Here is a 27,701-nt window from a genome sequence, read left to right on the forward strand (position 1 = left end):
AATTAACTGCAAAAGGGCAAGAGAGAACTTTCTGGAAATGTTCTCTGTTGAGAGGGTGGTTAAGCAAGTATATACTTGGGTCAAACTGTTAAAATGGTTGTGTTTAATTATTTGTAAATTATCCCTCAATAAAATTTAATTTATATAAAACCTGGGTAATTATTGTGTATTTTTTTCCTTTACTTTTGAGTTAGTGATTCAGAGAGTAATTTTAAATATGTGAAAAAAAAAGCTGAAGTTTAAAATATTTATCAGCCAGGTTTGGTGGCTCATGCCTGTAATCTCAGCACTTTGGGAGACCTAAGCAGGAGGATCACTTGAAGCCAAGAGTTCGAGACCAGCCTGGGCAACAAAGCAAGACTCTGTTTCTACCAAAAATAAGAATTAAAAATTTAGCCAGGCATCGTGATGTGCACCTGTAGTCCCAGCTATCCAGAAGGCTGAGGTATAAACATTTGAATCATTGTTTCACTAGTACTCATGAACTCTGATAATTTAAAGAATAATAAAATTAATTAAAAATTTTAAAAAGTGAGCAATGTAATTTAAGAACAATTCAAGAATATGGTATAATTTCTAAATCACAATACTTTCTTTTCCTGATGGTTTTGTTTTATGCCAACTGGTCTTAATAGTCAAATAATTCTCTGATGAAAATCATTATTCTAAATCATCAATTTAGTTATAATAATGATGGAAACTAAAATATCTAAAGGGAGAAACAGATGCCATCATCCTTCTAGAAATCTACAGAACAAATTGCTATAAGGGATGTAGAGGAAACACATATAATGTATATATCCAAAATACAATTTGCAGTGAAATGAACAAAGGCACACTACACATAAGCTAACCTGTAAAAATAGATTGACTTCTTTTAATTTTTCTGCTATTTCCTGTCTTGCTCTTTCTTCAATCTCCTGTTTATACTGTTTGACTTGACCAAGTTCTACCATATTCCTTTCTATATGACTTCTCAGGTTGATCACTTCTTGTTCCAACTTCTTTTTATTCTTCTGCAGTTTTTCACATTTCTTTTGTACTGTTTTCATAGATAACAACTCCTCTTGAAGAACTTGATTCTTTGTATCCAGATGTAGACATTTTGAACCTGCAGTCTCCAGTTCTGCTGTAAGATCATCAATCTGAATGAAGACAATAATATAGTGTAATAATGAAGGAAGTAGCCTGAGAATAGCCTAACATAAAACCAAGAACAAATTTTGAAATAAATTCAGTTGCAATAAAATGTCACCTGAACCATAAAAGATTCTTCAAATGTGGACCCTTAAATTACCCAGAAAATCAAGAAAAAAGTCAAAGCCACCAGGAGTCACAAAAATATATTCCTTATTTTTATCATCTCTGCCACACAACATTTGCACTTGATCTTCGACTTGTATTTTTCTATGATTGTTTCATGTCTTTCCTCCTTAAATGGCTCTAAGGGGTAGCAGAAAGTCTCTTACTACTTCCCCCATAAACATGCCCTATAATTTTTTTTTTTTTTTTTTTTTTTTTTTTTTTAGTCTTGCTCTGTCGCCCAGGCTGGAGTGCAGTGGCGTGATCTCCACTCACTGCAAGCTTTGCCTCCCGGGTTCATGCCATTCTCCTGCCTCAGCCTCCTCAGTAGCTGGGACTACAGGCACCCACCACCAGGCCCGGCTAATTTTTTGTATTTTTAGTAGAGACAGGGTTTCACCATGTTAGCCAGGATGGTCTCGATCTCCTGACCTCATGATCTGCCTGCCTCAGCCTCCCAAAGTGCTGGGATTACAGGTGTGAGCCACTGCTCCCAGCCCCAACATGCCCTATAATTTCTAAAGAAGTTTTCGGACATCCTATTGAGTTATTTAGGCCTCATCAAAAAAAAGGCTCCCAGAATAAGACTTTTAAAATAAGACTCTAATTAATGAATCTTGTAATATAGATTCTAATGCCATAAGCCTTTTTCTGAGCTGCAAATGTTTTATGCTAATTTGACTTGCATTCCAAGGGGTAATAATTATTGGTGTTAAGGCCACAGAATAAAGAACCTAGAAATAAATTCGTGTATTTACAGCCAACTGATTTTAAACAGATGCTAAGAACATACATTGGGGAAAGGACATCCTCTTGAATAAATAGTGCTGGGAAAACTGGATATCCACATGCAGAAGAATGAAACTAGACCCCTATCGAACACCATATACTAAAATCAACTCAAAATTGAATAAAGATGTAAAAAAGTAAGACCTTGAAACTATAAAGACAGGGAAATTGCTTCAGGACATTGCTCTAGGCAAAGATTTTATGGCTATTTTCAAAACCGTAGGCAAAAAAACAAAAATAGAAAAATGGGACAATACTGGCCAGGTGCGGTGGCTCACGCCTGTAAATCCCAGCACTTTGGGAGGACAAGGCGGGTGGATCATGAGGTCAGGAGATCGAGACCATCCTAGCTAACACGGTGAAACCCCGTCTCTACTAAAAATACAAAAAATTAGACAGGCATGGTGGTGGGCACCTGTAGTCCCAGCTACTCGGGAGGCTGAGGCAGGAAAATGGCATGAACCCGGGAGGCGGAGCTTGCAGTGAGCTGAGATCACGCCACTGCACTCCAGCCTGGGTTAAAAAAAAGAAATTAATAAAATAAAATTTTAAAAAATAGTAACAAAAAATAAAGATGGGACAATATTAAACTGAAAAGCTTCTGCACAGCAAAGGAAATAATTAATAGAGTGAAGAGACAATCTGTAGAATGGGAGACACTATTTGCAAACTATTCGAGTAGGTGCTCAGGGTTCCTGCCCCAACCAAAGTTCCAGCCAATGGCCACCATCAGCAACCAGACACATTAGTGCACAAACCAGAAGATTCTAGTCCCCCTCTATCTAGAAGCTTTAATTCTTCTAGATAGAGTTGCTTATATTTTTCCAGTTCAGTTTTATTAAAGTCTTCTTGAGAAGTTTTTATTTTGGAGAGTTCAGATTCCAGACCTTTAAATCTGGAGAAAAAACTTTCTCCTCAATAGCTCTTACGTCTTTCTCCTGGCTATCTGCTTAACATTGTTTGCCACGAATAAATTAATCTCAACATTTATCAGATTCTACTTTAAATGAGACTAATTTTTCCTGTGTAAGTTATGTTTCTTATTGTCTCTTTTTGTAAAATACATTTTTTCTGCTTATTGCTTCCTAACAAAGTACCCAAAATTTATGGCTTAAAACAACATTTATTCTGTTCACGAATCTGTGGTTTGGGAAAATCTCGGCCAGGACAGCTTGTCTCTGTTCCCCTCAGGTTCCCTGGACACAGCTCAAAGCCTGAGGGACTGGAACTCCTAGGCTGCCTTTGTGTCCTGAGCTTCCTCACAAGATCGGGGCTGGGTTCCAACGGCAAGGAGTCTGAGATAGGAAGCCTCTTCTAATCTAATGCCGAAGTCACATGTTGTCACCTTTCCCACATTCTATTCATTAGAAATGAGTCACTGAGTTTGGCCCATGTTCTATTTTATCATGGGATGAATTATTTTCTCCTTTTTAGTTGACACACAACATTGTACATATTTATGGCTAGAGAGATATTTTAATAGATGTATACAATGTATAAGCGAATTAGCATATCCATCACCTCAAACATTTATCATTTATTTGTCTTGTGAACATTCAAAATCCTCTTTTTAGCTTTTTGAAAATACACAATAAATTATATTTAACTGTATTCGCCCTGTGGTGCTATAGAACACCGGAATGCATTCCTCCTAGCTAGCTCTAATTTGGTAGCCATCACCCAACACCTCCTCCCTTCCCCGCCCCTTTGCCTGCCTCTCCTCCCTCCTGCTTTTCCCAGCCTCTAATACCCATGATTCTACTCTGTACTTCCATGAGCTCGGTTTTCTTTTTAGCACTTGCATACGAGTGAGAACCTTAGATATTTATCTTCCTTGCCTGACCTATTTCACTTAACATAATGTTACTGACATGATTTCATTCTTTTGGCTGAATAATATTCCATCCTGTATATACACCACATCTTTCTTTTTTTTGAGACAGAGTTTCACTCTTGTCACCCAGGCTGGAGTGCAATGGTGCAATCTTGGCTCACTGCAACCTCCGCCTCCAGGGTTCAAGCAATTCTCCTGCCTCAGCCTCCAGAGTAGCTGGGACTACAGGCGTGTGCCGCTATGTCCAGCTAATTTTTTTGTATTTTTGGTGGAGACGGGGTTTTGCCATTTTGTCAAGGCTGGTCTCGGAACTCCTGACTTCAGGTGATCAGCCTACCTTGGCTTCCAAAATGCTGGAATTATAGGCATGAGCCACCGTGCCCAGCCACCAAATCTTTTCCTTAAAAAAAAAAAAAAAATTCCATTTTTATTTTAGATTGAAAGGGTACATATGCAGGCTTGTTACTATACTGCAAAATGCCGAGGTTTGGACTTCTGTTGATCCTGTCACCCAGATTCTGAACACATTTCTTGGCACAGATCCTGCATTCTTGGAAACCTCAGCGTCTGTTGTTTTCACCTTTATGTATCTGTATACACCATATTTTCTTTTCCATTGTCTATGGACATTTAGGTTGATTCCACATCTCAGCTATTGTGAATAGTACTGCAATAAACATGGGAATGCAGATATCCCTTTGATATGCTGATTTCCTTTCTCCTGGATAAATACCTGGTAGTAGAACGACTACATCATATGGCAGTTCTATTTTTAGTTTTCTGAAGAAACTCCACATTGTTTTTTATAATGGCTGTACTACTTTACATTCCCACCAACAATGTCTAAGAGTTCCCTGTTCTCTGCAGCCTTGCTGGCATTTGTTATTTTTTGTCTTTTGATAGTAGCGATTCTAACTGGAATAAGATCACATCACTTGGTGGTTTTGATGTGCACTTCCCTGATGATTAGTGACGTTGAGCATTTTTTCCGTATACCTTTTGGCCATTCGTATGTCTTCTTATGAGAAATGTCTGTTTCAGATTTTTTGCCTACTTTTGAATTATTCTTTTTGCTGTTGAGTTGAGTTCCTTGTATATTCTGGATACTAGTCCCTTGTCAGATGAATAGTTTGTTATTTTTTTGACTTTTTAATAATAGCCATTCTGGCTAGTATGAGATGGTATCTTGTTGTGGTTTTGATTTGCATTTCTCTAATGATCAATGATGTTGAGCTTTTTATCATGTTTGTTGGGTTGCATGTATGTCTTCTTTTGAGAAATGTCTATTCATCTCCTTTGCCCACTTTTTAATGGGGTTGTTTTTTCCTTGTAAATTTGTGTAAGTTCCTTATAGATGCCGGATATAAGACCTTTGTTAGATGCATAGTTTGCAAAAATTTTCTCCCATTCTGTAGGTTGTCTGTTTACTCTGTTGATACTTCCTTTGCTCTGTAGAAGCTCTTTAGTTTAATTAGATTCTGTCAATTTTTGCTTTTGTTGCAATTGCTTTTGGTGTCTTGGCCATGAAATCTTTGCCTGTTCCTATGTCCAGAGCTAGAAGCCATTATCCTTAGTAAACTAACACAGGAAGAGAAAACCAAATACTGCAAGTTCTCACTACTAAGTGGGAGCTAAATGATGAGAACACAGGGACACACGGAGGGGAACAACAGACAATGGGGTCTCCTAGAGGATGGAGGGTGAGAGAAGGGAGAGGAATCAAGAAAAATAACTAATGAGCACTAGGCTTAATACTTGGGTGACAAAATAATCTGTTTAACAAACACCCGTGACACAAGTTTAACTACATAACAAACCTGCCCATGTACCTCTGAACTTAAAAGTTTAAAAAAAGTTTTTTTATTAGTATCAAGTCCCTAAAGTTAAAAAAAAATATTTATTTCACTGTTCAAAGCATTAAGAAGTCTATATTTCCCAAAATTAAGTGACTTTTTTGGTCCCAAAACTTATTAAAAATTACCTTATGTTTTAGCTTATTAATCTGAATATCCATTTCAAATTGACTAGTTTTTAAATCTCCATGGAAACTAAATTCTCCATTTTCATATTCATTTAACTTCTTTCTTGTCATTTTTAAGAGGTTCTTAAATCTGCAGGAAGGTTCAAAATGAGTAACTCAAGTTTTAAAAAGGCAAACATTTAATAATTATTTAAACAGATATTATGTTTTAGCATGTAAGAAAAACAAATGAATCATGATTCTCTCGTTTATTTCAATCTGACATAGTTTGAAAACACTCTAATGAAATTATAATCTTAGGTAAATAATGTGAAGAAAAATTATATGACATATATGGCAGATAAAGAGTTAACATTAAAATCACATGAAGTTTTTATAAATAAATTATTCCTATCCATTTTAGTATGTTAATATAAAACATTAACCTATTATCAAATATTAGCTATAAACCAGAGATCAGAGTCCAAGGTGAAGAGGAAAATCATACTTAGGCTGGACCAGTGGCTCATGCCTAAAATCCCAGCACTTTGGGAGACCAAGCCAGGCGGATCACTTGAGCTCAGGAGTTCAAGACCAGCCTGGCCAACATGGTGAAACCCTGTCTCTACTAAAAATACAAAAATCAGCCAGGCGTGGTGGTGCATGTCTGTAATCCCAGCTATTCAGGAGGCTGAGTTGGGAGGCGGAGCCAGGAGAATGGCTTGAACCCAGGAGGTGGAGGTTGCAGTGGGCCGAGACTGCACCACCACACTCCAGCTTGGGCAACAGAGAGATTCCAGGGAAAAAAAAAAAAGAAAAGAAAAGCATACACATACTTATACATGAATGGTTGAAAAAGACACAAAAATACATTTGATATCCGTTGACCACTGTTTATAAGAAGAAAAGTACAAAAAAAAAGAAAGTACGCACAAAAAACATCAAGATCATTCAAAGTAGATAAGAGACAGGAAAGAAAACATTTTTGATGTCTGAGTTAAGGGGAAAAGGAAACAGGCAGAGTTTTAGAAGAAAGGAAATGAGCAGAGAAAGCATGTATAAAGACACAAAGGCTGCTTTCAGAAGAGATCCAGAAATCTTTACTAGCACAATGTTAACAAAGTAAAAGGGATGCCAAACCACGTTAGAGAAAGACAATGAGAGAAAAATAGTAATTAGAATCAGAACAAACGTAAGTACTCAGCAAATAAATAGAAAAGCAGCCATGTTAGGGGCTTCCAAGGCAATGGGTAACATTCCATTTTTAAATCTGGATAGTAGAAACATGATTGCTCATTTCACTCTTAAATCATACATACCTTTGTATATGTATGAGGCATATATGTTTTAAAACAAACAGAAGTTTAATAACATGTATACCTCAGGTATACATGGGGGATATCCATGGGAAATGAGTAAATTTTCATGATATATTTTATTACTACACACACACACACACACACACACACACACCCAAAGAGGCAGAAAGAAAGCATAAGCTAAATCAAGATAATTTTTGATGCTTCCAAAGGATGACACAGATAGGTTTTTAGATATTAAAAGATTTGAATATCTTCTTTGAAGGGAAGGACACTACCAAAGAGAGAAAGATTACCAAAGAGAGTGAAAATATCTTCAGAAATAAAAGTTCAAAGTAAAAGATGAAGAGTGCAGTTGACATTATATGCCAAAGGCATTGTTACTGCTTTCAAAATCATTAAAGAATAAGTGTAATATTTAGGCATTCCAAAAGTTTCAGATTGTGCTGCAACTTTCTAAAACAATTTTAAAAGAGAATAATTTCATTAAGAAAAAGTAGATATTAAATGAATTTATATCTAGTTTTGAACAAAGTAAAATTATATTAGATCAATTAATGAATGGTTAAAATGATCTGAAATATTAAAATCTTACCCAGTTATCTCTCTTTCTAATTCAACATTTTTCTTCATTTCTTGATCCAAATTACATTCCAGTGACTGTTTTAATTCCATAAGTTTCTTTAATTGTTCCTTTTCATCTTCAGACTTTGAAACAAAATATTTTCAATTACTTTTAAAACTCTGGAAACACTTTTTTTCTTAAAACTATTATTTCTTATGAGTTCATGAGTAACATATGTTTAGGCATATAAAATGCAGTTTATAAACCTGATGGCAATAAGAACGGATTTGAAAAAATGACTTTTCTTAAAACAGCTCATATTTCTTTTCTGGAATTTAAATTACCAAAATTTGTTAAAAATAGAAGTTTTTACATATAAAATACTAAGTATTAATGAAAATTCCTTTTTAAAAAGTTATTTTAGATGTACGTTCTCATTTCTGAAGTTGCTCTAGAAACACTGTCATCAGTAGTTCAAGATATTCCAGTTTTTGTTAAATCAAATCTTACTAAGACAAGTTTTAGAAAACTTTCATCTGGTTCCCGTTACATTTTTTATACTCACCTGACTTCAAGATGAGCTCTCTCTCATTCTCCATAAACATTCTTCTATGGGTTTCAATTTTTCCTGTTCTATTAACCATTTCTCTTTAAATAAAGTTTTTCTTCTCCACAATAAACAAAAACATAACTTTTGCCTGATTCTTGTGGCTTTTTAAATCAACCTGTTTTTCCATTGGACTCTCTTTTTTGTTTGTTTGTTTGTTTGTCTGTGACAGGGTCTCACTCTGTCAACCAAGCTGGAGTGCAATGGTGCAATCATAGTTCACTGCAGCCTTGAACTCCAGGGCTCAAGCAATCCTCCCACCTCAGCCTCCTCAGTAGCTAGGATAACAGGCATGCACCACCACATCGGCTAATTTATTTCATATTTTTTAGAGACAGAGTTTTGCTATGCTGCCCAGGCTGGTCTCGATTCCTAGTCTGAAGCGATTCTCCTGCCTCAGCCTCCTAAAGCACTGGGATTACAGGTGTCAGCCACTGTGCTCCTCAGACTCTAATATTTTTTAATACATGGTCTCATCTAGAGATCTACTTTTTCATCACGTCTTCTTTTATACTAAAATCTAATTTTCAGTCTTATAATTCTCATTTTAAAATTCTGAAAGTCATCAAGGCCCTATTTTTTAGTCTTTAATCTGCTTTACTTCTCAGCAGCAACTACTAACAGTGACCATACCCTCCCCTAGGCGTCTCTGACCTCACTTCATTTCTAAACGCAGCAACCCTTCATGCTGAGTCCTGTCTCCTTCCATTCCTCTTTTTTAAATTCTCTAAGAGCTCCTTAAATCTCAAGGCTTCATCCCAGATTCCCTAATCTAGATTTCCAGCCCAGACCTCTTTCCTGAGGTCTCTTCCTTCTGTTTCACTTCTCATAAACCATATTCTCAACCACACACTCATAAACCATTACTTGGTGCAGATTCCTTTTGTAGGTAGCTAATCTTGTACATTTTATGTTGATTCTTATTGGTGTTATTTTGAGTGTAGTGTTATTTTCTCATCTTGTGTGGGCACACTCACCCTTAGGATGTTGACCAGCATACTTTGTCTTTGTTTTTCTTTCATAATGCAAAACTTTTCCACAAGGGTCAGATTATTGATTGTTTGCCTTTGCTTTCTTTTGACTAATTCCCTTTTCCATAAAGACATGAGATGAGAACCTTCTGGAAAAGTTAGGGGCTATTGATGAGTTGGTTGAAAGCGGTTTCTATTAAATTTTTGATTCACAGTGTACATTTCAAAGTGACTAATAATTATATGCCATATTCCTAACTCATTTCTATGGGAATTTACAGAAAATCCCCCATTATTTTTGAATAAGCTTAGCAGGTTTTGAGTACTTTTACTAAATTTTCCATTTCTGAGCTGTTGATATATTCCTGGATGACATTCATATAAGGGGATGTCCCCCACACTCTCATTCACAGGAGACTTCATATCAATATATTGTCATGTCACTTGTGTGAAAAGGATGCCAATAAAGTAGGACTAACACATGAAATCTAGAAAAAAAACTTGTCAATGTTTCTTCTGATAGGTATATCTGTATAGGAGAGTAGCATAAATCTTCCTGTTGTGACTTAAAGAAACTCATTAGTAGAAGCATCAACCTCATTGCTCCACTTTAGTATTTACAATGCAACCTTCTGATCTTCATTTCTACACAGGAAAGCGTGAATGACCAGAGAATCCTGTTCTGCTTGTTAAACATCAAGCAGAACATCAATAAATAATCACTAAATTGGTACATCAATAAATTGGTATTGTGGATTACACGGCCATCCTTTCTGAGACTGGACTGTTAAGGTTTTGGGTTTTTTTTAGTTTTTTTTTTTGAGATGGAGTCTCGCTCTGTCACCCAATAGCACAATCTCGTCTCACTGTAACCTCCACCTTCTGGGTTCAAGCGATTCTCCTACTTCAGCCTCCCGAGTAGTAGGATTACAGGGGCCTGCCATCACGCCTGGCTAATTTTTGTATTTACAGTAGAGACAGGGTTTTGCCATGTTGGCCAGGCTGGTCTCAAACTCCTAACCTCAGGTGATCCACCCACCTTGGCCTCCCAAAGTGCTGGGCATGAGCCACTGCGCCTGACAGGAACTGTTAAGGTTTTGAAAGACTGATAAACACAGATAAATGGGAAAAAAAGTTTCTGAATCTGCAATGCTAGGAGCACTGTGTTATTCTGTGATGTCCTGCTGGAGCAGCCATTTCTACTTTTTCACATGTTTTTCTTTTTTAAAATCCAAAGAGAAAAACACATTACTTTGGGGGAAAAGAATGCTTGTATAATGACATAGTATCCATTCTTGATGAGGAATAAAAACTACCATGTTAAAAGCAATTCATTCTGAAATTCTCAGTGAACAGTTTAGATTATAAAAGAAATTCAGAATTGTAGATCAAATCACTACTCAAATTTCTTAGAATTTCAAAAGATATTACAAATATTAGCAGAGACTCAGACAATTGTACACCATATCCATAGCAGCATTATTCACAATAAGCAAAAGGAACAAATAATCCGAACGTCCATCAATGGATGAGTGAACAAACAAAATGTATATAAAAACACTGTTTTTAGGCTATCATAATCTTTTTTATTAAAATCTTACTACCAAACTCATTAATGTTATGAATTCAGTCAACTTCTATAAAGTCAAGAGGACTTGCACTACTAGTAGCAAGTAGTATTACCATGAATACAATAAATATTTTTATCAATAAGGATTTTCATATTATCTAAAATATTCTTACATACAGATAGTCCCCAACTTACAATAGTCCAACTTACAATTTTTCAACTTTAAGAGTGTGTGAAATTTGGATTTACTTACCATGGGTCAACTTATTAATACAATTTTTTTACTTTATAATGGCGTGAAACCATCACAATTTCAACATACTTCAGATTTTGAATTTTATCTTTTCCCAGGCTAGCAATATGTGGTATATGAGATATCCAATACTTATTATAAGATAGACTTTGTGTTAGATGATTTTGTCCAACTGTAGGCTAATGTAAGTGTTCAGAGCAGGTTTAAGATAGGCTAGGCTAAGCTATGATATTCAGTAGGTGTATTAAATTTCACCTTATAATATTTTCAACTTACAATGTGTTTATGAGGATGTAATCCCATCATAAGTGGAGGAACATCTGAAAATTTGAAATCCAAAATGTTCCAAAATCTGAAACTCTTCAGTGTGGACAGGATGCCACAAGTGGAAAATTCCACACCTGACCTCATGTGACATGTCACAGTGAAAACACAGTCAAAACTCTGTTTCATGCATAAAATTATTTTTAAAATATTCATAAAAGTGGCCGGGCACTGTGGCTCATACCTGTAATCCCAGCACTTTGGGAGGCCGAGGTGGGCGGATCATGAGGTCAGGAGATCGAGACCATCCTGGCTAACACGGTGAAACCCTGTCTCTACTAAAAATACAAAAAAATTAACCGGGTGTGGTGGCGGGCTCCTGTAGTCCCAGCTACTCGGGAGGCTGAGGCAGGAGAATGGCGTGAACCCGGGAGGCAGAGCTGAGATCGCACCACTGCACTCCAGCCTGGGCGACAGAGTGAGGCTCCATCTCAAAAAAAAAAAAAAAAATTACAAAAAAGTAACTTCAGGCTACATATATAAGGTATATATGAAAAATCAATGAATTTCATGTTAGGCTTGGGTCCTGTCTCCAAGATATCTCATTATGTATGTACAAATATTCCAAAATAAAAAAAAATCCAAAATCTGAAACACTTCTGGTCTCAAGCATTTTAAATAAGGGATACTCAACTTGTCCTACTAAAGCAATAAAATTCCTTTTCAGTACGACAGAAATTAAGTGGCTGACTTACCAAATTTGCATTTAACAGGTTTTTCTGAAGCTCCTCAATTTTGTCCATTTGCTTTTTGATTGTAACTTTTAACTTGGCATTATCTTTTTCAAGCCTGAAATGTATATTTTAAAATAATTATTCTCTCAGATAAATTTTTAAAATACTGTGTAATTTCTTAGCAAACACCTGAAGGCATAATTACATAAATTCTTAAAGATTTCAAAAGTAGGTAATTTGGCAACTCTATCGTTTTTCTAGTTGTGGTTTGTGGATAATGCACAAAATTCTAGGATAATATAAAAAAATCCTCATTTCAAAATTGCTTAATGCTGAAATTTTTCCTTGACTTCACACAGATGTACTTATGATCATAGCTGATATAATTCTCATACTATACTGCTTATTTGCTCTATAAATAATCATGTTTTTCTGTGTGCTGCTTTAAATTTTACTTTTGCTTGTGATCTTGCATCTTCTCAGCACATCTGACAGCTTCTGTATGTCGATCCTGTGCTTCTTGCAACTAAAACAAAGAATAAAAAAACCCCACTTTACTAATAATCTAGTACACATCTGTCCATTACCTGTTTTTGTAACTAAACCTTATTGGAACACAGTCATACCCTTCAATATGCATATTGTTTATGGCTACTTTTGTGCTGTGACTGTAGAGCTGATCTGTTGCAGCAGGTGGTATCTATGGCTCCCAAAGCCTAAAATAATACTATCTGGCCCTTTACAGAAAAGTTTATCAACCTGCGTTCTAGAACTAAAACATATTACTCTTGTTTTCAAACTATATTTTATCAGATAAATACTCAAATTTACAAACTTGGTAAAATGGAGAAAGATAGGAAATTACCTTACGGTAAGCATTTATATTTTTGCATTCCAAGCACCACCACATGAACTATAAGTTTAAATATTTATAGATGTGAATGACCATGGCAATGCCAGTGATTATAAAAATTAACATGATGACATGTTAGGTGACAACTAGATATTTCATGAAATTGAGAGGCAGTATCCACACAGAAGCTGGAATGGCCGGGTGGGAATCCCAACTCCACCAGTTACCAGCTGTGTGACCTTGCGCAAATTAACATTCAGTGTCTCAATTTCTTCAGTGGTAAAATAGAAACAGAGACAGTAATACTATTACTTCACTGGGATGGTAAGAAGATTCAGTCAAGGAATATATACATAAAGTACTTAGATGAGTACATGGCATATAGTGAGCTATATATAATATTTGCTGTTCGTGTGATTCTTTTTACTGTATTTTATGTTCTAATAAAATTGTATATTTTAGGCAGATGGCATGCCAATGGAAGTGGTCTACTGTAGCTGCACTGAATCATTCTTCACACCACTGAAAGTGAAAGCAAATGGGGAGCATGAGGCCCAGAATACACCCCTAGTACTTCACAGAACTTTTGCCAATTCCACTAAGCCGACAGTACTTTAAACAATTATAGATTACTTTCTCTCTGCTCTACTCAGTGGGCAATGACCACAATGCAAACAGCACCTCCTGGAATGAGTAATACATAACTTACATGGCCATCAGAGCACTGGACTGAAAACACTGGACTCTGCTGCGAAACAAGGTTCCCAAATCAAGTCATTTGCAACAACTGTCTATGCTGAGCTGCTTTAGCAAGCACTCTGGTGGGCTTAAGGCTAAGCTTATGTCATACGGTGTAGGAGAAAAGCTGGAGCTCTTTGGGTGGGAAAGCGGTATGAATCTACGGATCCCAGCTCTGGCTACATAATAAAGAAACGGAAATGCAGATTTCTTTACAGGGTGAAAAACATGAGCATTTGATTGAATAACTTTCCTTTACTAGATTAAGTGGTTTCTACTTATATTTAATTACTTAAAATATATTTAGAATAACCACCTATGTTAGCTGTGGCCTTGTAAAAAAATAAAATAATAAAAATAGAATAAAAGCTTTATTATATCAATGTCTCAAAGAAGAAATTCTTAGTATAATATAAAGTAATTTTAACCTAACAATTGCTAAGCTAAAATATTTTCAATTTATAAAAGGATAGGTGACAGGCATATCAGATATTATTCACCTCGTAGGCAAATTTATAATTAGACAAGTTTCTCTCTTATGAAAAAAATAAAAGTGAAGTTAAATTAAGGGCAAATTGTTCTACACAGACTAGACAAAGAGTGCTAAAATGTGAGGTCAATGAGATCCAGAACAGTCAGAGAAAGCTTCCGAAAGGAGGGGGAATTGTGTGCCAGGTCTGAATGAATGAGGCTAGATGAACAGAAACTGCAAAGGCAGGAAGAACAGCAGGAGTAAAGCAGAGAGATGGTGAAAGCAGCCTGATTAACTCTGAAGATAAAATCCAGTGGCAGGAGAATAAAAACATATGTCTTATAAATGAATGTTCATCGCAGCATTATTTACAGTAGCCAAAAAGTAGAAACAATCTAGAGGCCCATCCGCTGATGAATGGATAACTGGTATAGCCATACAATAGAATATTATTAGACAATAAAAAGAAATGAAGTACTGATATGTGCTACAACACAGATGAACCCCCAAAACATGCTAAGTAAAAGAAGCCACTCATAAAAGACTGCATATTGTATGACTCTATTTATATGAAATGTTCAGAACAGGCAAATTTAAGGAGACAAAAAGTAGATGGTGGTTGCCTAGGACTGGAGAAGGTGGAGGGACATGGACAGGGATGGTGGTGATGGCTAAGGGATGTGGGGTTTCTTCTCAGGGTGATAACAATGTTCTAAAATTGACTGTGGTGATGGTTACACAACTCTGTAAATAATCTAAGAGACACTGAATTGTACACCTTAAATGAGTGAACTGTATGGTATATAAATTATATCTCAATAATGTTCTTTAAAAATTCAGTGGAGGGATCTAGATAATTTTCTCAATTCTCTAGTTTAGATGTACGTGCTATACATAATCTAAATATTTCTATGTTTTTATAATATATTTAAAATGAAAGGAAAATGAAGGAAATGCCTATTTCAAATAGTTTATAAATTAACCTAAAACATTTGCATTTTGGAGAAAAGTTAATGGCCTTTCTGTACAAATTAATTTGAAATCCATAAAATAAATCAACACAGACTCTGTATCCATTCACAAAAGTGAAAATAAGAAATAAGACAATTTTCTGGAACATTCCATTAAACATTATCCTCTAACTTAATCTGGCTTGCCATGACAATAGAAAAATCACTATAAAATACTGTTTAACAGGAAAAAACTCTCTCAACTTCCATGAGGAATGATGTATAATTCTCAACTTTCCTAAGACTAAATATTATTTTTAAAAATGTGCAATTATAAGAAAAAAATGGCAGAATGAAAGAGTTTAATAAACAAGATGGGTGTGGTGGCTCACATCTGTAATCCTAGCACTTTGGGAGGCCCAGGCAGGTGGAACACCTGAGGTCAGGAATTCGAGACCAGCCTGGCCAACATGGTGAAACCCCATCTCTATTAAAAATACAAAAATTAGGCCAGGTGCGGTGGCTCACACCTGTAATCAAAGTACTCTGGGAGGCCGAGGAGGGTGGATCACCTGAGGTTAGGAGTTTGAGACCAGCCTGGCCAACATGGCAAACCCTATCTCTAACTGTAAATACAAAAATTAGCCAGGCGTGGTGGTGGGCGCCTGTAATCCCAGCTACTCGGGAGGCTGAGGCAGGAGAATTGCTTGAACCCAGGAGGCGGAGGTTGCAGTGAGCCAAAATCATGCCACTGCACGCAAGCCTGGGCTACAGAGCGAGACTCTGTCTCAAAACAAAAAACAAAAAACAAAAATTAGCTGGGCATGCTGGCACACACCTATAATGCCAGCTACTCAGGAGGCTGAGGCAAAAGAATCGCTTGAACCGGGGAGGTGAAGGTTGCAGTGAGCTGAGACAGTGCCACTGTACTCCAGCCTGGGCAACAGAGTGAGACTCTGTCTCAAAAAAAAAAAACAAATAAATAAAGAAGCAAGTGTATTATAAAGACAGTAAAATTTAGACCATCCTGGCTAACACGGTGAAACCTCATCTCTACTAAAAAAAAAAACCAAAAAATTAGCCAGGTGTGGTGGTAGGTGCCTGTAGTCCCAGCTACTCGGGAGGCTGAGGCAGGAGAATGGCGTGAGCCCAGGAGGTGGGGCTTGCATTGAGCCGAGATCGCGCCACTGTGCCACTGCACTCCAGCCTGGGCAATAGAACGAGACTCCATCTCAAAAAAAAAAAAAAAAAGATAATAAAATTTAAATTAATTATAATGAAAACACAAAAGAAGGCTACCCACTAAATTAGTATGATAAAACACTATATATTTAACCAGTTATAGATTAACTGTTTGACATGTTAAATTTCATACATACTTGATTTCTGATTTGACCTAATTTCTTCTTTAAATCCTGTGTCTCATCTTCTAAATTAATACGATAACGTGACGTAACCTCCAGTGAAGCCTCTGACATAGATTGTTTTTTTAGGGTATCAGCTAGTTCTTGTTGAAGTTGTCTCACAACAACCTGATAAGACATTTTGTCACTGATTTTATAAGTCACCTTATTATTAAGTTTTGTTAAAAAATAAATTATGTTAATAATATTTAACTATGACATATACAACTTAAAAAATATTACCACATACATTGATTCACCTTCTTGTCCTCTTATGTACACATTCCTGTTTATTACTGAATTCAGTTAAGGACACAGGTGTTATCTTCCTGCCAGTTAGGTATGACGTTACTTAAACAACAGATTCAGCCCATTATTCATTCATCCCCCCATGAATTTACACTGCGTAACAATCTACTGAAGTCTCGAAATAGTTATGTGAGTGGAACTGGTAGTGATTAATTGTACCCTATGAAACATTTTTGCTCTTTTTTATTAGAACATCAAATCAACTTCAGAGCTCCTCAGATACTTAATTGCTTGCTCAAATTATTCCAATAGATTCCTATCTCAGAATACAGGTAAATTCCAATGGCCTTAGAGGCCCTAGGTAACCTGGCCTCCACTTGCCTCCCTGACCTCGGCTGCTATGACTCTCCCCTACTCACTCCATTCTTGCTGCCTGTGCATCCTGCCACCCCTCATTAGTGTGAAAATGGTGGTCCAATGCCAAACTAATAAATCACAAATCGCTACACTTACTTATCTTTATACTGAACAAAGTTATACCCAAATGATAGTCATTGGGCACTGAAATGAAAATTATGAGCAAATTATTTGCTCATAATATATTCAAAGTAAATTATAAATACCACTGGGGAGATTAAATCAAATATGGTTGCTAAAATTCACATTTGTCCCAAATTATGGTTTAATAAAAAGTACATGCTTTAAAGAATTGAGAGATCATAACAATATGTAATTTGAGATTGAAATATTTTTAGACAAGTCAAATTGACAAGAATAAAAATAAAATCACATCAACTGAAATATATAAAAAGCTACTGACAGAAAAGTATTAAGAGATATAGCAATATACTTCAGTTTATCTGGAAATCTGGAATTAACTGTCAAAATAACACACTTAATTGAACCTTAACTTCAAAATACTCATTTCAGGTATGAGCATTTCCATTTATGTTTCATGGTGGCAGACAAATGGAAATGTTCTTAAGATGTGGCAACATAAAGACACTAAAATTATTACTTTAGCAGTAAAAGACTACATTATTCACATTAGTTTACTATTCATACTAGTCTATAACAATTCATAACTTAAAACTCAAAATTTCATAGATGATACAATATCTTTACTCAAAGTAAAGCATCTCTCAGCTCTTTTATTTGCTGAAAACAAGGGATGTTTCTAAACTGATAGAGTAAATAAGCTTATCTATTTATTTTTATAGTTAACTACATAACTATATATTATTTTAAATTTTCTTTCAGGAGGTTTGAAAAATATTTATCTTTCTTGATACTTACTTCTCTTTCTGCCTTTTCATTTTCATATTGATACTGTCTTTCTTTTAAGTGATTACATTCACTGATTAACTCCTTATTTCTTTCTTCTAGCAGAAGACTTTGCTTTTCACTCTCAGCTTGAAGTTTTTGCACAATAGCATGAAACTGGTCTTGGATATTAATCACTGTCTTCTCTTTATTGTCAGCCTTGTTGTGGGCATCATCCAGTTGTTGTCGAAGCAACATATTCTCACTTTGTAGTTGAGACAATCTCTCCTCTACAGACTCCTGCTTTCCAATGTATTTATTCACTTTAACTTGTTCATTTTGATACTTTTGTTCCATTTCCTTCATTTGACACTGTGTTTGGCTTAGGTCCTTTTGTACCCGTTCTAAACACAAAGTCTTTTCTCTGAGGGCATCTCTCGTGTGATGGAACTCAATTTCTAGGCTATTGAGTTTACTTTCAGTTTTAAATAGTTGTTGAGAAAGAATCTCATTGTTATCTTTTAGGTTAGACACATCAAAATTCATTTTGTCCTGTAAACGAGAACACTCATCTCTTGCTCTCTGGAAAGCAAGTTCTAGTTCTCTTTTTGATGTCTCGCTTTGATCACAATCATGTATAGCAGCAGCCAATCTAGAATGGTATGATTCAACTTCTGCTTCCAGTCTTTCCTTGCTTTGCTTTTCATTCTCCAGTTTAGAATTTAGCATTGCATTCTCAGCTGTCAGAACACTAAGCCGTCCATTATACTGGGATATTGTTTGTGTTAATGTTTCCTCATTCTGTTTTATAGTCTTCTGAAGGTCTTCATTCTTTTCTTTTACAATTTTAAGGTCCTCAAAACATTTCTTTTCTTTTTCCTGGTTTTGATTTTTTATTGTGTCTATTTCTAGTCTTAGCATAGCAATTTCTTCCTGCAACATGCTATTTTTATGCGATAGGTCTTTTTCTTCTTCATGACTATGAGAATTCTAAGTAAAACAAAGGAAACTTTGAGCTAGCACCCAAGAAAATGACAGATCATGATTTCCTCTGAAATTAAAGAATAAACTGTACATTTTACAATAAAGGGTTGCAATAAGTGTATATCCAATTGAAAAAAAAAAGTTGGATCAAAACTCAAACCGTATAGAGCATAAACTCCCAAAAGTTCAAAAACTTATTTGAAGACAATTAATCCATGAAAGTAAAAAAGAAACCACTAGAAAATTTTTAAGAATCTCAGAATTGGAAAGGCCTTTTACTGAAGTACAACAAATTCAAAAGCATAAAAGATTAATAATTTGACCACATTAAAAAATTGGGTTTATACTCTGATATCTAACCCATACACCAACCCATAGTAAGAGCCTTGGCTCTATATATATTTGGACAGACGAAATTTCCTGAAGTTTTTCAAGTTCCTTTTTTCTGAGAATATTCTATAGATACTCTACTTTTCTCACATCTTTATAGTCAGTTATCAATTATGTTTATTGATGAATAATAAATCTAGGCATTGTACTAAGCACTTCTACATATATCAATGAACTCATTTAGTATCACAATTTTGAAAAGGAAAAGTTAAAAAAAAAAGCAGCTGTATGATTTTCCCTGGGTCTTCTGACTCTATTTATAGTGTTCTTTCACTAAATCAGTTATTTCTGTGGTATAAATATTTAAATACAAAAGAAGCCTTTCATTTTACAACACTAATGGTAAATAGGACAAAATTTGTAGAGTTCCTCTTAGAAAATCACGAGATTATTTGTTGTCGCAATAACTTTTGTTTCCTCTTCATAATGTTTGAAAACGTAATAATGTGAAACAGGGAGAAATATGCTGAACTGTTTTACTAGGAACAAAATACTTATCACTAAATTATCACTAACTATATATCATGGCATATCATTGTTTCAAAAGCTCTTTGTACCAAAATAAGATACTACTTGCAGTAAACCATTACTCTTCTCAACAGTGAGAAGAATAACATCCAAAATACGTCACTGAACTGGCTGTACTTTTCCTCCTTTCCTACGGGTAGAAGCAATAAACTAACCTCTCCATTAATATATCAAGGTGATGAAATCACTTCCAAAATCTCAAGCATCTATTGTTAGTAGCAAGGGTTTTGAGATTGTGGAAAGACCATCAATTCCTACGGAAGATATTATTAAAAGCTTTTCCTTTGGATGAGGCCATTCTGAATGTCATTACTTGACTGCTGCAGACAAGTGGAGCTGAATTAAGAACACCACTTTATCCAATGGACCAAAAACACTACCACTACCCCAAGATACACATATATGGTTTAAAAATCCTCGATACTTTCCAAGATGCATATATAGTTGGTTTTTAAAATATATACACATATAAATACATATACACACATATTTGAAAATGACTAAAGGAAATAGAAATACCTCAGAATTCATTTTCTTTTGAGCCATTTCAATCTCCTTTTGTTTGGAAAGGTGATTGGTCAGAATTCCATCTTGTAACATTCTGGCATTCTGTTCTCGAGAAAGTTGCCTCTGAGCGTCATTTCGCTCTTGAACGACCTAGAGATACATTAAGTTTTAGGTCTATTAGCATTTTGTAAAAGTCTAAAAGGTTAACAAGAGCAGAATTTTAAAACAAAAAACTTATAAAAAGGAAATAGCACATTAAAATGCAAGAACCTTTATTACTCAAGAATTACTCAAATTTTAATCACCTAAGTGACAGCTAAATTAATCAAAAAGCAAAAATGGTTCTTAATAAATACAGGCAAATATAGAATTGTGAAATAAAATGTCAAAACATTTTACTAGTTTCATCATAATTTTAGAGCTATTTAGCCTGTATTTTAACATTAAATGCCTAAATTAACATTTATGTTAGTGATTAAACTCAACTTACCCTCCATTCCTTCATTCAGAAAACAGAGACTGAGCATCTATTAGGTGCCAAGATTTATCATGAACAATTTTAGTTATAAAGGTCACAGGTCAGCTTAAGATGAGATAACAGTTTTGTTTTAAACCTAGATAATATATATTAAATCAAAAGGATGTGATAATAGTGATGAAATAAAGTTAAAAATATAAAATTTTTATCAAAAATTAATTTACCTGATTCAAATTACTTTTTACAGTCCTCAATTCCATCTCCAGTGTTTGGAGACTCAGTTCAAGCTGTTGTTTCACTTCAACTTCTTTCCTATATTGCTCTTCTTTTCTTCTTAACTGTTCCCTAATTTTTTCATACAACATATCAGCATTTCTTCTCTTCTCTTCTTCTTGGTTTAAGCTAAATCTGCAATTAAATATGCTTATCTTAAAATCTGTATTGTTACAAAATAAAAAGTTCATTGTGTGATATGCCGCTTTGTATGTTGGTTTATTACCCTAATACAATTTCTATGTTCTTGAATATTTTTCCTTTCTAGTTCTCTGATTTTTAATTTCTCACTTCAGTCTTTTCCAAAGGACATATATACTTGAAAGGTAGTGATGAAAGAACATTCTGTTAACTGGTAAGTTTCTGTTATGAGTACCTCTGGTAAATATTATGGAAAAAGATATTGGAAATGATTCAGTAAAGATGCAAGTTGAAAATTATCTTTTTGGCTGGGTGCCAGTGGTTCATGCCTGTAATCCTATCACTTTGGGAGGCCGAGGCGCGCAGATCACTTGAAGTCAGGAGTTTGAGACCAGCCTGGCCAACAGGGTGAAACCACATCTCTACTAAAAATACAAAAAATTAGCCAGGTGTGGTGGCAGACACCTGTAATCCCAGCTACTCAGGAGACTGAGGCAAGAGAACCGCTTGAACCCGGGAGGCAGATGTTGCAGTGAGCCGAGATTGTGCCACTGCACTCCAGCCTGGGCGACAGAGTGAGATTCCATCTCAAAAAAAAAAAAAAAAAACTTTTTTTAATTAGTCATAATTACTCCTCAATTAGGAAAGATCATTAAACTAACTAAAAAGAAGTTAGTTTACTAAAATGTTTATAAATCCAATAGAAATACATTTTTGTTTTTATGAAATATTGCAAGTATCCCTAAAAATTATTACAGTGTAAGAAAACACCCTCAGATGCTTTCATACAACATATATCTGTATAATAGCATAATTAAAGATTAGGCTAACGAGCCTAATACTGGTTACCCCATACTTTTTATGTTTCTTTTTTCTGGTAACACTTTCGACATACCTTCTTGATTATTACATATTGCATAAACAATTTTAAAATCTCTTTTGGAACAAAACAGGATCTAATATTTAAGTAAACCATAAAGAATAATATGCATTTTCAACACAGAACTTTGAATTAATTTTATCTGTGTATGAGAGAGAGATCGCTTTCAGTAATCACTCACCATTTTATTTTTTAATTCATGCATCTTAAGAGTAAAATTGTTCTGGCCGGGAACGGTGGCTCATGCCTGTAATCACAGCACTTTGGGAGGCCAAGGCGGGAGGATCACAAGGTCGGGAGTTCAAGACCAGCCTGGCCAACATGGTGAAACCCCGTCTCTACTAAAAAAATACAAAAATTAGGTGGGCATGGTGGCGTGCGCCTGTAATCCCAGCTTCTTGTGAGGCTGAGGTGGGAGAATTGCTTAAACCTGGGAGGCAGAGGTTACAGTGAGCCAAGATTGCGCCACTGCACTCCAGCCTGGGCAACAGAGCAAGACTCCATTTCAAAAAAAAAAAAAAAATTTAGGTTGAAAAAATGGCCATTTCATTCTCTATTGATTGAAACGTAAATTAACTAAACTTTCCTGAGAAAAATTTAAAAATCTGGACCAAAGGCCTTTTTAAAAAAATTCCTGTACTTTAAACGAATAATTCTATATTGAAGAATTTATTCAAAGTAAATTAGAAATGTAGAAAAAGATTTATAAAAAGGTATTCCTTCCAGCATTAACTATAATACAAAAAAATTGTAAACCCAAAACTTACTGTATTAAATAATGAGACTTCCATACGACAAACTTCTACATAGCCATTAAAGTGATTTAAAAGAATATATATTTAGTAGAAGTTCATAGTTAAGAACCAGTTATATTATTTCCAAGAATTTCACACTCGACAAGACTAAGAAGTTTTCTTCCCTGCTAAGACCCAGAAGGTAAGTCAGCAATTACAAGAATTCTATATATCTTTAGTACAAGTAGTTAAACATTTCTTTAAAACTAGGCTATCATACCTCAAAGAGCACAGTTCTCGTTCCCATTCAACTTTTTGATGCTCTAACTGTGATTTTATTTCTTTTGTTTCAGATAGCTCCCTTTGTAGTACATTAACCTTATCTTCCATTTTTTTAATTTTTACTGTAAGTAGTTCACAGTGATTTTTTTTAAGTTCTAATAATCTTTCACATGAAAGAGCTGCATCCTGGATTTTCAATAGGCTAACAGAATCTGTATCAGGAAGAAAACAAGATAGAAATATATGAGTATTTTTCCATATAACACACTGTACACTGTAACATTCACTCATTAAGACACTGACCAATTACATATTGAGGGCCTACAACGTGGAAGACATTAAACTAAGCTCTGCAGATAAAACAGGCAAGACCTCTGCACTTGCTTAGCTTAAAGTATAGTGAAGAAACAAAGACAAAAAAGTGACAATTATGAATTCAGATAGATGCTGTAAGGAAACAGAGTTCTATGACCACAAAAGAGAATTTGATCTATACTGGGTCCAGGGAAGATTTCCCTGAGGGAGAGGTGGCTACACCGAGAAATGAAGGACGAGAAGGCAGCAGTTAAGCAAATGGGGAAGAAAAGCATTCCAGGCAGTCTGCAGCGTGTGCTGAGGCTCTACTGCAGTCTGCTTCAGGTACTAACTTTCCTTCTTTCCTGAAACGACCAAAGGCAAAACAGACAAAATACATGAAACAATGAGTTTCAAGAGAGTGGACTCAGGCAATGAACACAAGGATCCCTGACAGACAAGAAACAAAGGAAGTGGCTGGGCATGGTGGGTCACACCTGTAATCCCAGCACTTTAGGAGGCTGAGGTGGGCGGATCACCTGAGGTTAGGAGTTCGAGACCAGTCTGGCCAACATAGTGAAACCCTGTCTCAACTAAAAATACAAAAATTAGTGGGGCGTGGTGGCAGGCACCTGTAATCACAGCTACTTGGGGGGGCCGAGGCAGGAGAATCGCTTGAACCCAGGAGGTGGAGGTTGCAGTGAGCTGAGATTGCGCCACTGTACTCCAGCCTGGGCAACAGAGCGAGACTCTGCCTCAAAAAAAAAAAAAAAAAAGAAAAGAAACCAAACAAAGGAAGTAAGTTTTATGGTCTTATGAATGCCCAGAGCCCCGCTTTCAGAGTTTCTAGGTCATGATGCGGGGAGAAAAAACTGACATAAAGTCCAGCAGACTCCCTGAGTTGAAGTGATGAAGCTGAGAGTCTGGTAAACGCAAAGTAGACAGAGATCACAGGACACTAGAGAGGAGCGAGAGGTACAGAGAACCCTGGAGATCTGCAGAGATCCCCTCTTGGGTATTGAGCAAAGTAATAAACAGTGCATGTATGCTAGGAAACTATCTGAAACCAAAGAAAAAACCCCATTAAAAAAAGGAGAGGAAATCCTGCCTGGTGCTTTCACAGCACCAGGAAGAGTGTTCATTCCCACAGTCAGGCTGAAAAAACTCATACTTCTCAAGACAATGAATAATCAGAAAGGTATTGCCTCAGGAGTGGGGAATTAGCCCAAATCATAAAAGCAACATAGGAAAAAGTCAAGCTGTTTATATGTAACTCAACTGTACCTCAAAATAAAGCTCAAGAAGATAAGTGGAGGCATGGAAGATATTTTTTAAAAACCAAATTGCACTTGTAGAGATGCAAATTACAATGTCAAAGATGAAAACTAAATTAGATGAAAATAAACACAGATTAACCATCACAAAAGAAAAGAGTCATAACTTTGAGACATCAATGAACTATGGAAAAAAATCCAAGCAGCTAATATATAAGCCCCCAAAGAGGGAGGAAGAGAGACAGAAAAAAAATGTGAAGAAAAATTGGCCAAAACTTTCTAAACTTAATAAAAACTATAATCCCACAGATTCAGAAAGGATATGGCCAGGAGAGAAAAAAATGAAAGCAAACTATTATAATTATACCATATATCAGAACTATAACAAAATTATACCATATATGATGTGGTATGATATTATTTGAAGGTGCACTGTGATAAATTCAAGTCATATACTATATATCCTAAAGCAACCACTAAGATAGCAAAACAAAGAGTCATAGCTTATAAGTCAAAAAAACAAACCCAAAAACCTGAGATAAAACTCAGGAGCATCTGTAGATCAATGGAACACAACAGAGTCGAGAAGTAGAACCACATGTATGCAGCCAACATATTTTTGACAAAGGCACAATGGCAAATGCAGTGGGAAAAGGCTAGCCTTTCTGATGTATGATGCTGGAACAACTGGATGTCCATATCCAAAAAAATGAACTTGAATCCATACTTCAATCCATACAAAAATATGAACTCAAAATGGATCACAGACCTAAATGTAAGACCCAAAACTGGCTGGGCACGGTGGCTCACACCCGAAATCCCAGCACTCTGAGAGGCCAAGGTGGGCAGATCACTTGAGGTCGGGAGTTTGAGACCAGCCTGGCCAACATGATGAAACCCCGCCTCTATTAAAAATACAAAAAAGCTGGCAGGGCGTGGTGGCTCACACCTGTAATCCCAGCACTTTGGGAGGCCAAGGCGGGTGGATCAGGAGGTCAGGCAATTGAGACCATCCTGGCTAACACGGTGAAACCCTGTCTCTACTAAAAATACAAAAAGTTTGCCGGGCTTGGTGGTGGGCACCTGTAGTTCCAGCTACTTGGGAGGCTGAGGCAGGAGAATAGCGTGAACCCAGGAGGCAGAGCTTGCAATGAGCAGAGATCGCGCCACTGCACTCCAGCCTGGACGACAGAGCGAGACTCCATCTCAAAAAACAAACAAACAAACAAATACAAAAAACAAACAAAAAAATACACACACAAAAAAAAGCTGGGTGTGGTGGCACACGCCTATCATATCAGCTACTCAGGAGGCTGAGACACAAGAATCACTTGAACCTGGGAGGTGGAGGTTGCAGTGACAGTGCACTCCAGCCTGATTGACAGAGTGAAATTTTGTCTCAAAAAAAAAAAAAAGACCTAAATCTATAAAATTTCTAGAAAAAAAGCATAAGAGGAAATCTTTGTGACCCTGTGTTATGCAAAGACTTCTTAAATGCGATACAAAAAGCAAAATCCATAATTAAACAGATAAATTGGACTTCATCAAAATTAAAAACTTCTGCTCTTCAAAAGATACCATTAACAGAATGAAAAGTCAACAAAAAAATAAAAAATTAAAATAAAAAAAAAAAGAGAATGAAAAGTCACAAACTGGGAGAAAAAAATCCCTGCAAAAAACATAGCTAATAAAGGAATAATATCAAGAATATATCATATAAAGAACTCTTCAGCTTTGCACAGTGGCAGCATCATAGCCACCAATGAAGCACCGCATAATGTATGCTAAATGTGCATACATTTATTACATTACATACATTACAATGGGATACATAAAAAGGCCTTAAATTTATGCAATGGTCCTACCTTTACACTCCATTCCAAGTTGTTCAATGAGCAACATAAAATTCTTGTAACTAGAGTGGGGCAGCTCACAATCCTCTGAGGCTGTTTCAGATGACTGAGTTAAGTCATCAACATCATCCATAGACTGTATTTGGTTTTTGACCTATGAAATAAATAACACTGTTTCAAAATGTCCCCAGAATATTTATAGCACATACAGAAGTGGTAATTATCCATCTTTCTATATGAGCAAAAACACAGGTATTTCTTAAAAAGAACTGATTTTTGTTAAAAGGATTTATTTATCAATGGCTAGTGCTTCTTAATCACTTTTTCAAAGTAAATGTCTTTACAACAAAAGATTCTCTTTTTTTTCATTTCATGTTTTTTTTTTTTTTTTGACATTGGGTCTCGCTCTATCACCCAGGCTGGAGTGCAGTATCGTGACCATAGCTCTCTGAAGCTTCAAACTCCCAGGCTCAAGCAATCCTCTCACCTCAGCCTCCCAAGTAGCTGGGACTACAGGCATGCTCACCACGCCTGGTTAAGTTTTTCTTAATTCTTGTAGAGACAGGGCTCCCACCATGTTGCCTAGGCTGGTCTCAAATTCCTGGAGTCAAGCAATCCTCCCGCTTTAGCCTTCCAAAGTGCTGAGATTACAGGTGTGAGCCACTGTGCCCAGCCCACTTTATCTTTTATAATGTATTTTTTTAAACAATAATTTTGATAATTTATTTTTTACAGTACCTTGTTCTTTTCATTAGATGTTTTCTTAGTAGGCCTAAAAAAAAAAATACCTTTCAGGCAAATAGTAAACATGTAAAATGCAAGGAATATCTAAAACTATTGTTTTTTTAAATAAAAGCTCTGCATTTGTAATTTATTTACCCTATTCATAAAGTTTACAGGAATCTTTTTTACAGGTAATGTAAAAGATAATAACTTTCTACAAGGGGTATTAAACTATATACAGAAAAAGTAAAAGTAAGGGACAAG

The 27,701-nt window shown here is 35.8% G+C and overlaps 1 protein-coding gene across 22 annotated transcripts in view; it reads right to left on the bottom strand.

The window, feature by feature from the left end:
- ANKRD26 (ankyrin repeat domain containing 26) overlaps positions 1–27,701 on the bottom strand; it is a 118,317-nt gene that overhangs the window by 34,591 nt on the left and 56,025 nt on the right. For 18 of the 22 annotated variants that reach the window (XM_055092515.2, XM_063607647.1, XM_063607646.1 and 15 more), the window contains 12 exons: positions 27,453–27,486; positions 26,727–26,868; positions 23,292–23,505; positions 21,208–21,391; positions 20,518–20,655; positions 18,130–19,086; positions 16,561–16,713; positions 12,624–12,694; positions 12,190–12,283; positions 7,800–7,912; positions 5,907–6,036; positions 855–1,145 (listed from right to left, as the gene is read on the bottom strand). In XM_055092515.2, coding sequence (XP_054948490.1) covers positions 855–1,145; positions 5,907–6,036; positions 7,800–7,912; positions 12,190–12,283; positions 12,624–12,694; positions 16,561–16,713; positions 18,130–19,086; positions 20,518–20,655; positions 21,208–21,391; positions 23,292–23,505; positions 26,727–26,868; positions 27,453–27,486 — 2,521 coding nt within the window. Of the gene's footprint in view, positions 1–854; positions 1,146–5,906; positions 6,037–7,799; positions 7,913–12,189; positions 12,284–12,623; positions 12,695–16,560; positions 16,733–18,129; positions 19,087–20,517; positions 20,656–21,207; positions 21,392–23,291; positions 23,506–26,726; positions 26,869–27,452; positions 27,487–27,701 lie in introns of those variants that run through there. The other 4 variants (XM_063607642.1, XM_063607643.1, XR_008619894.2 and 1 more) reach the window with 3 other exon arrangements.

The sequence above is a fragment of the Pan paniscus genome, chromosome 8, assembly GCF_029289425.2.
Source record: "Pan paniscus chromosome 8, NHGRI_mPanPan1-v2.0_pri, whole genome shotgun sequence".
Classification (NCBI taxonomy): Eukaryota; Metazoa; Chordata; class Mammalia; order Primates; family Hominidae; genus Pan; species Pan paniscus.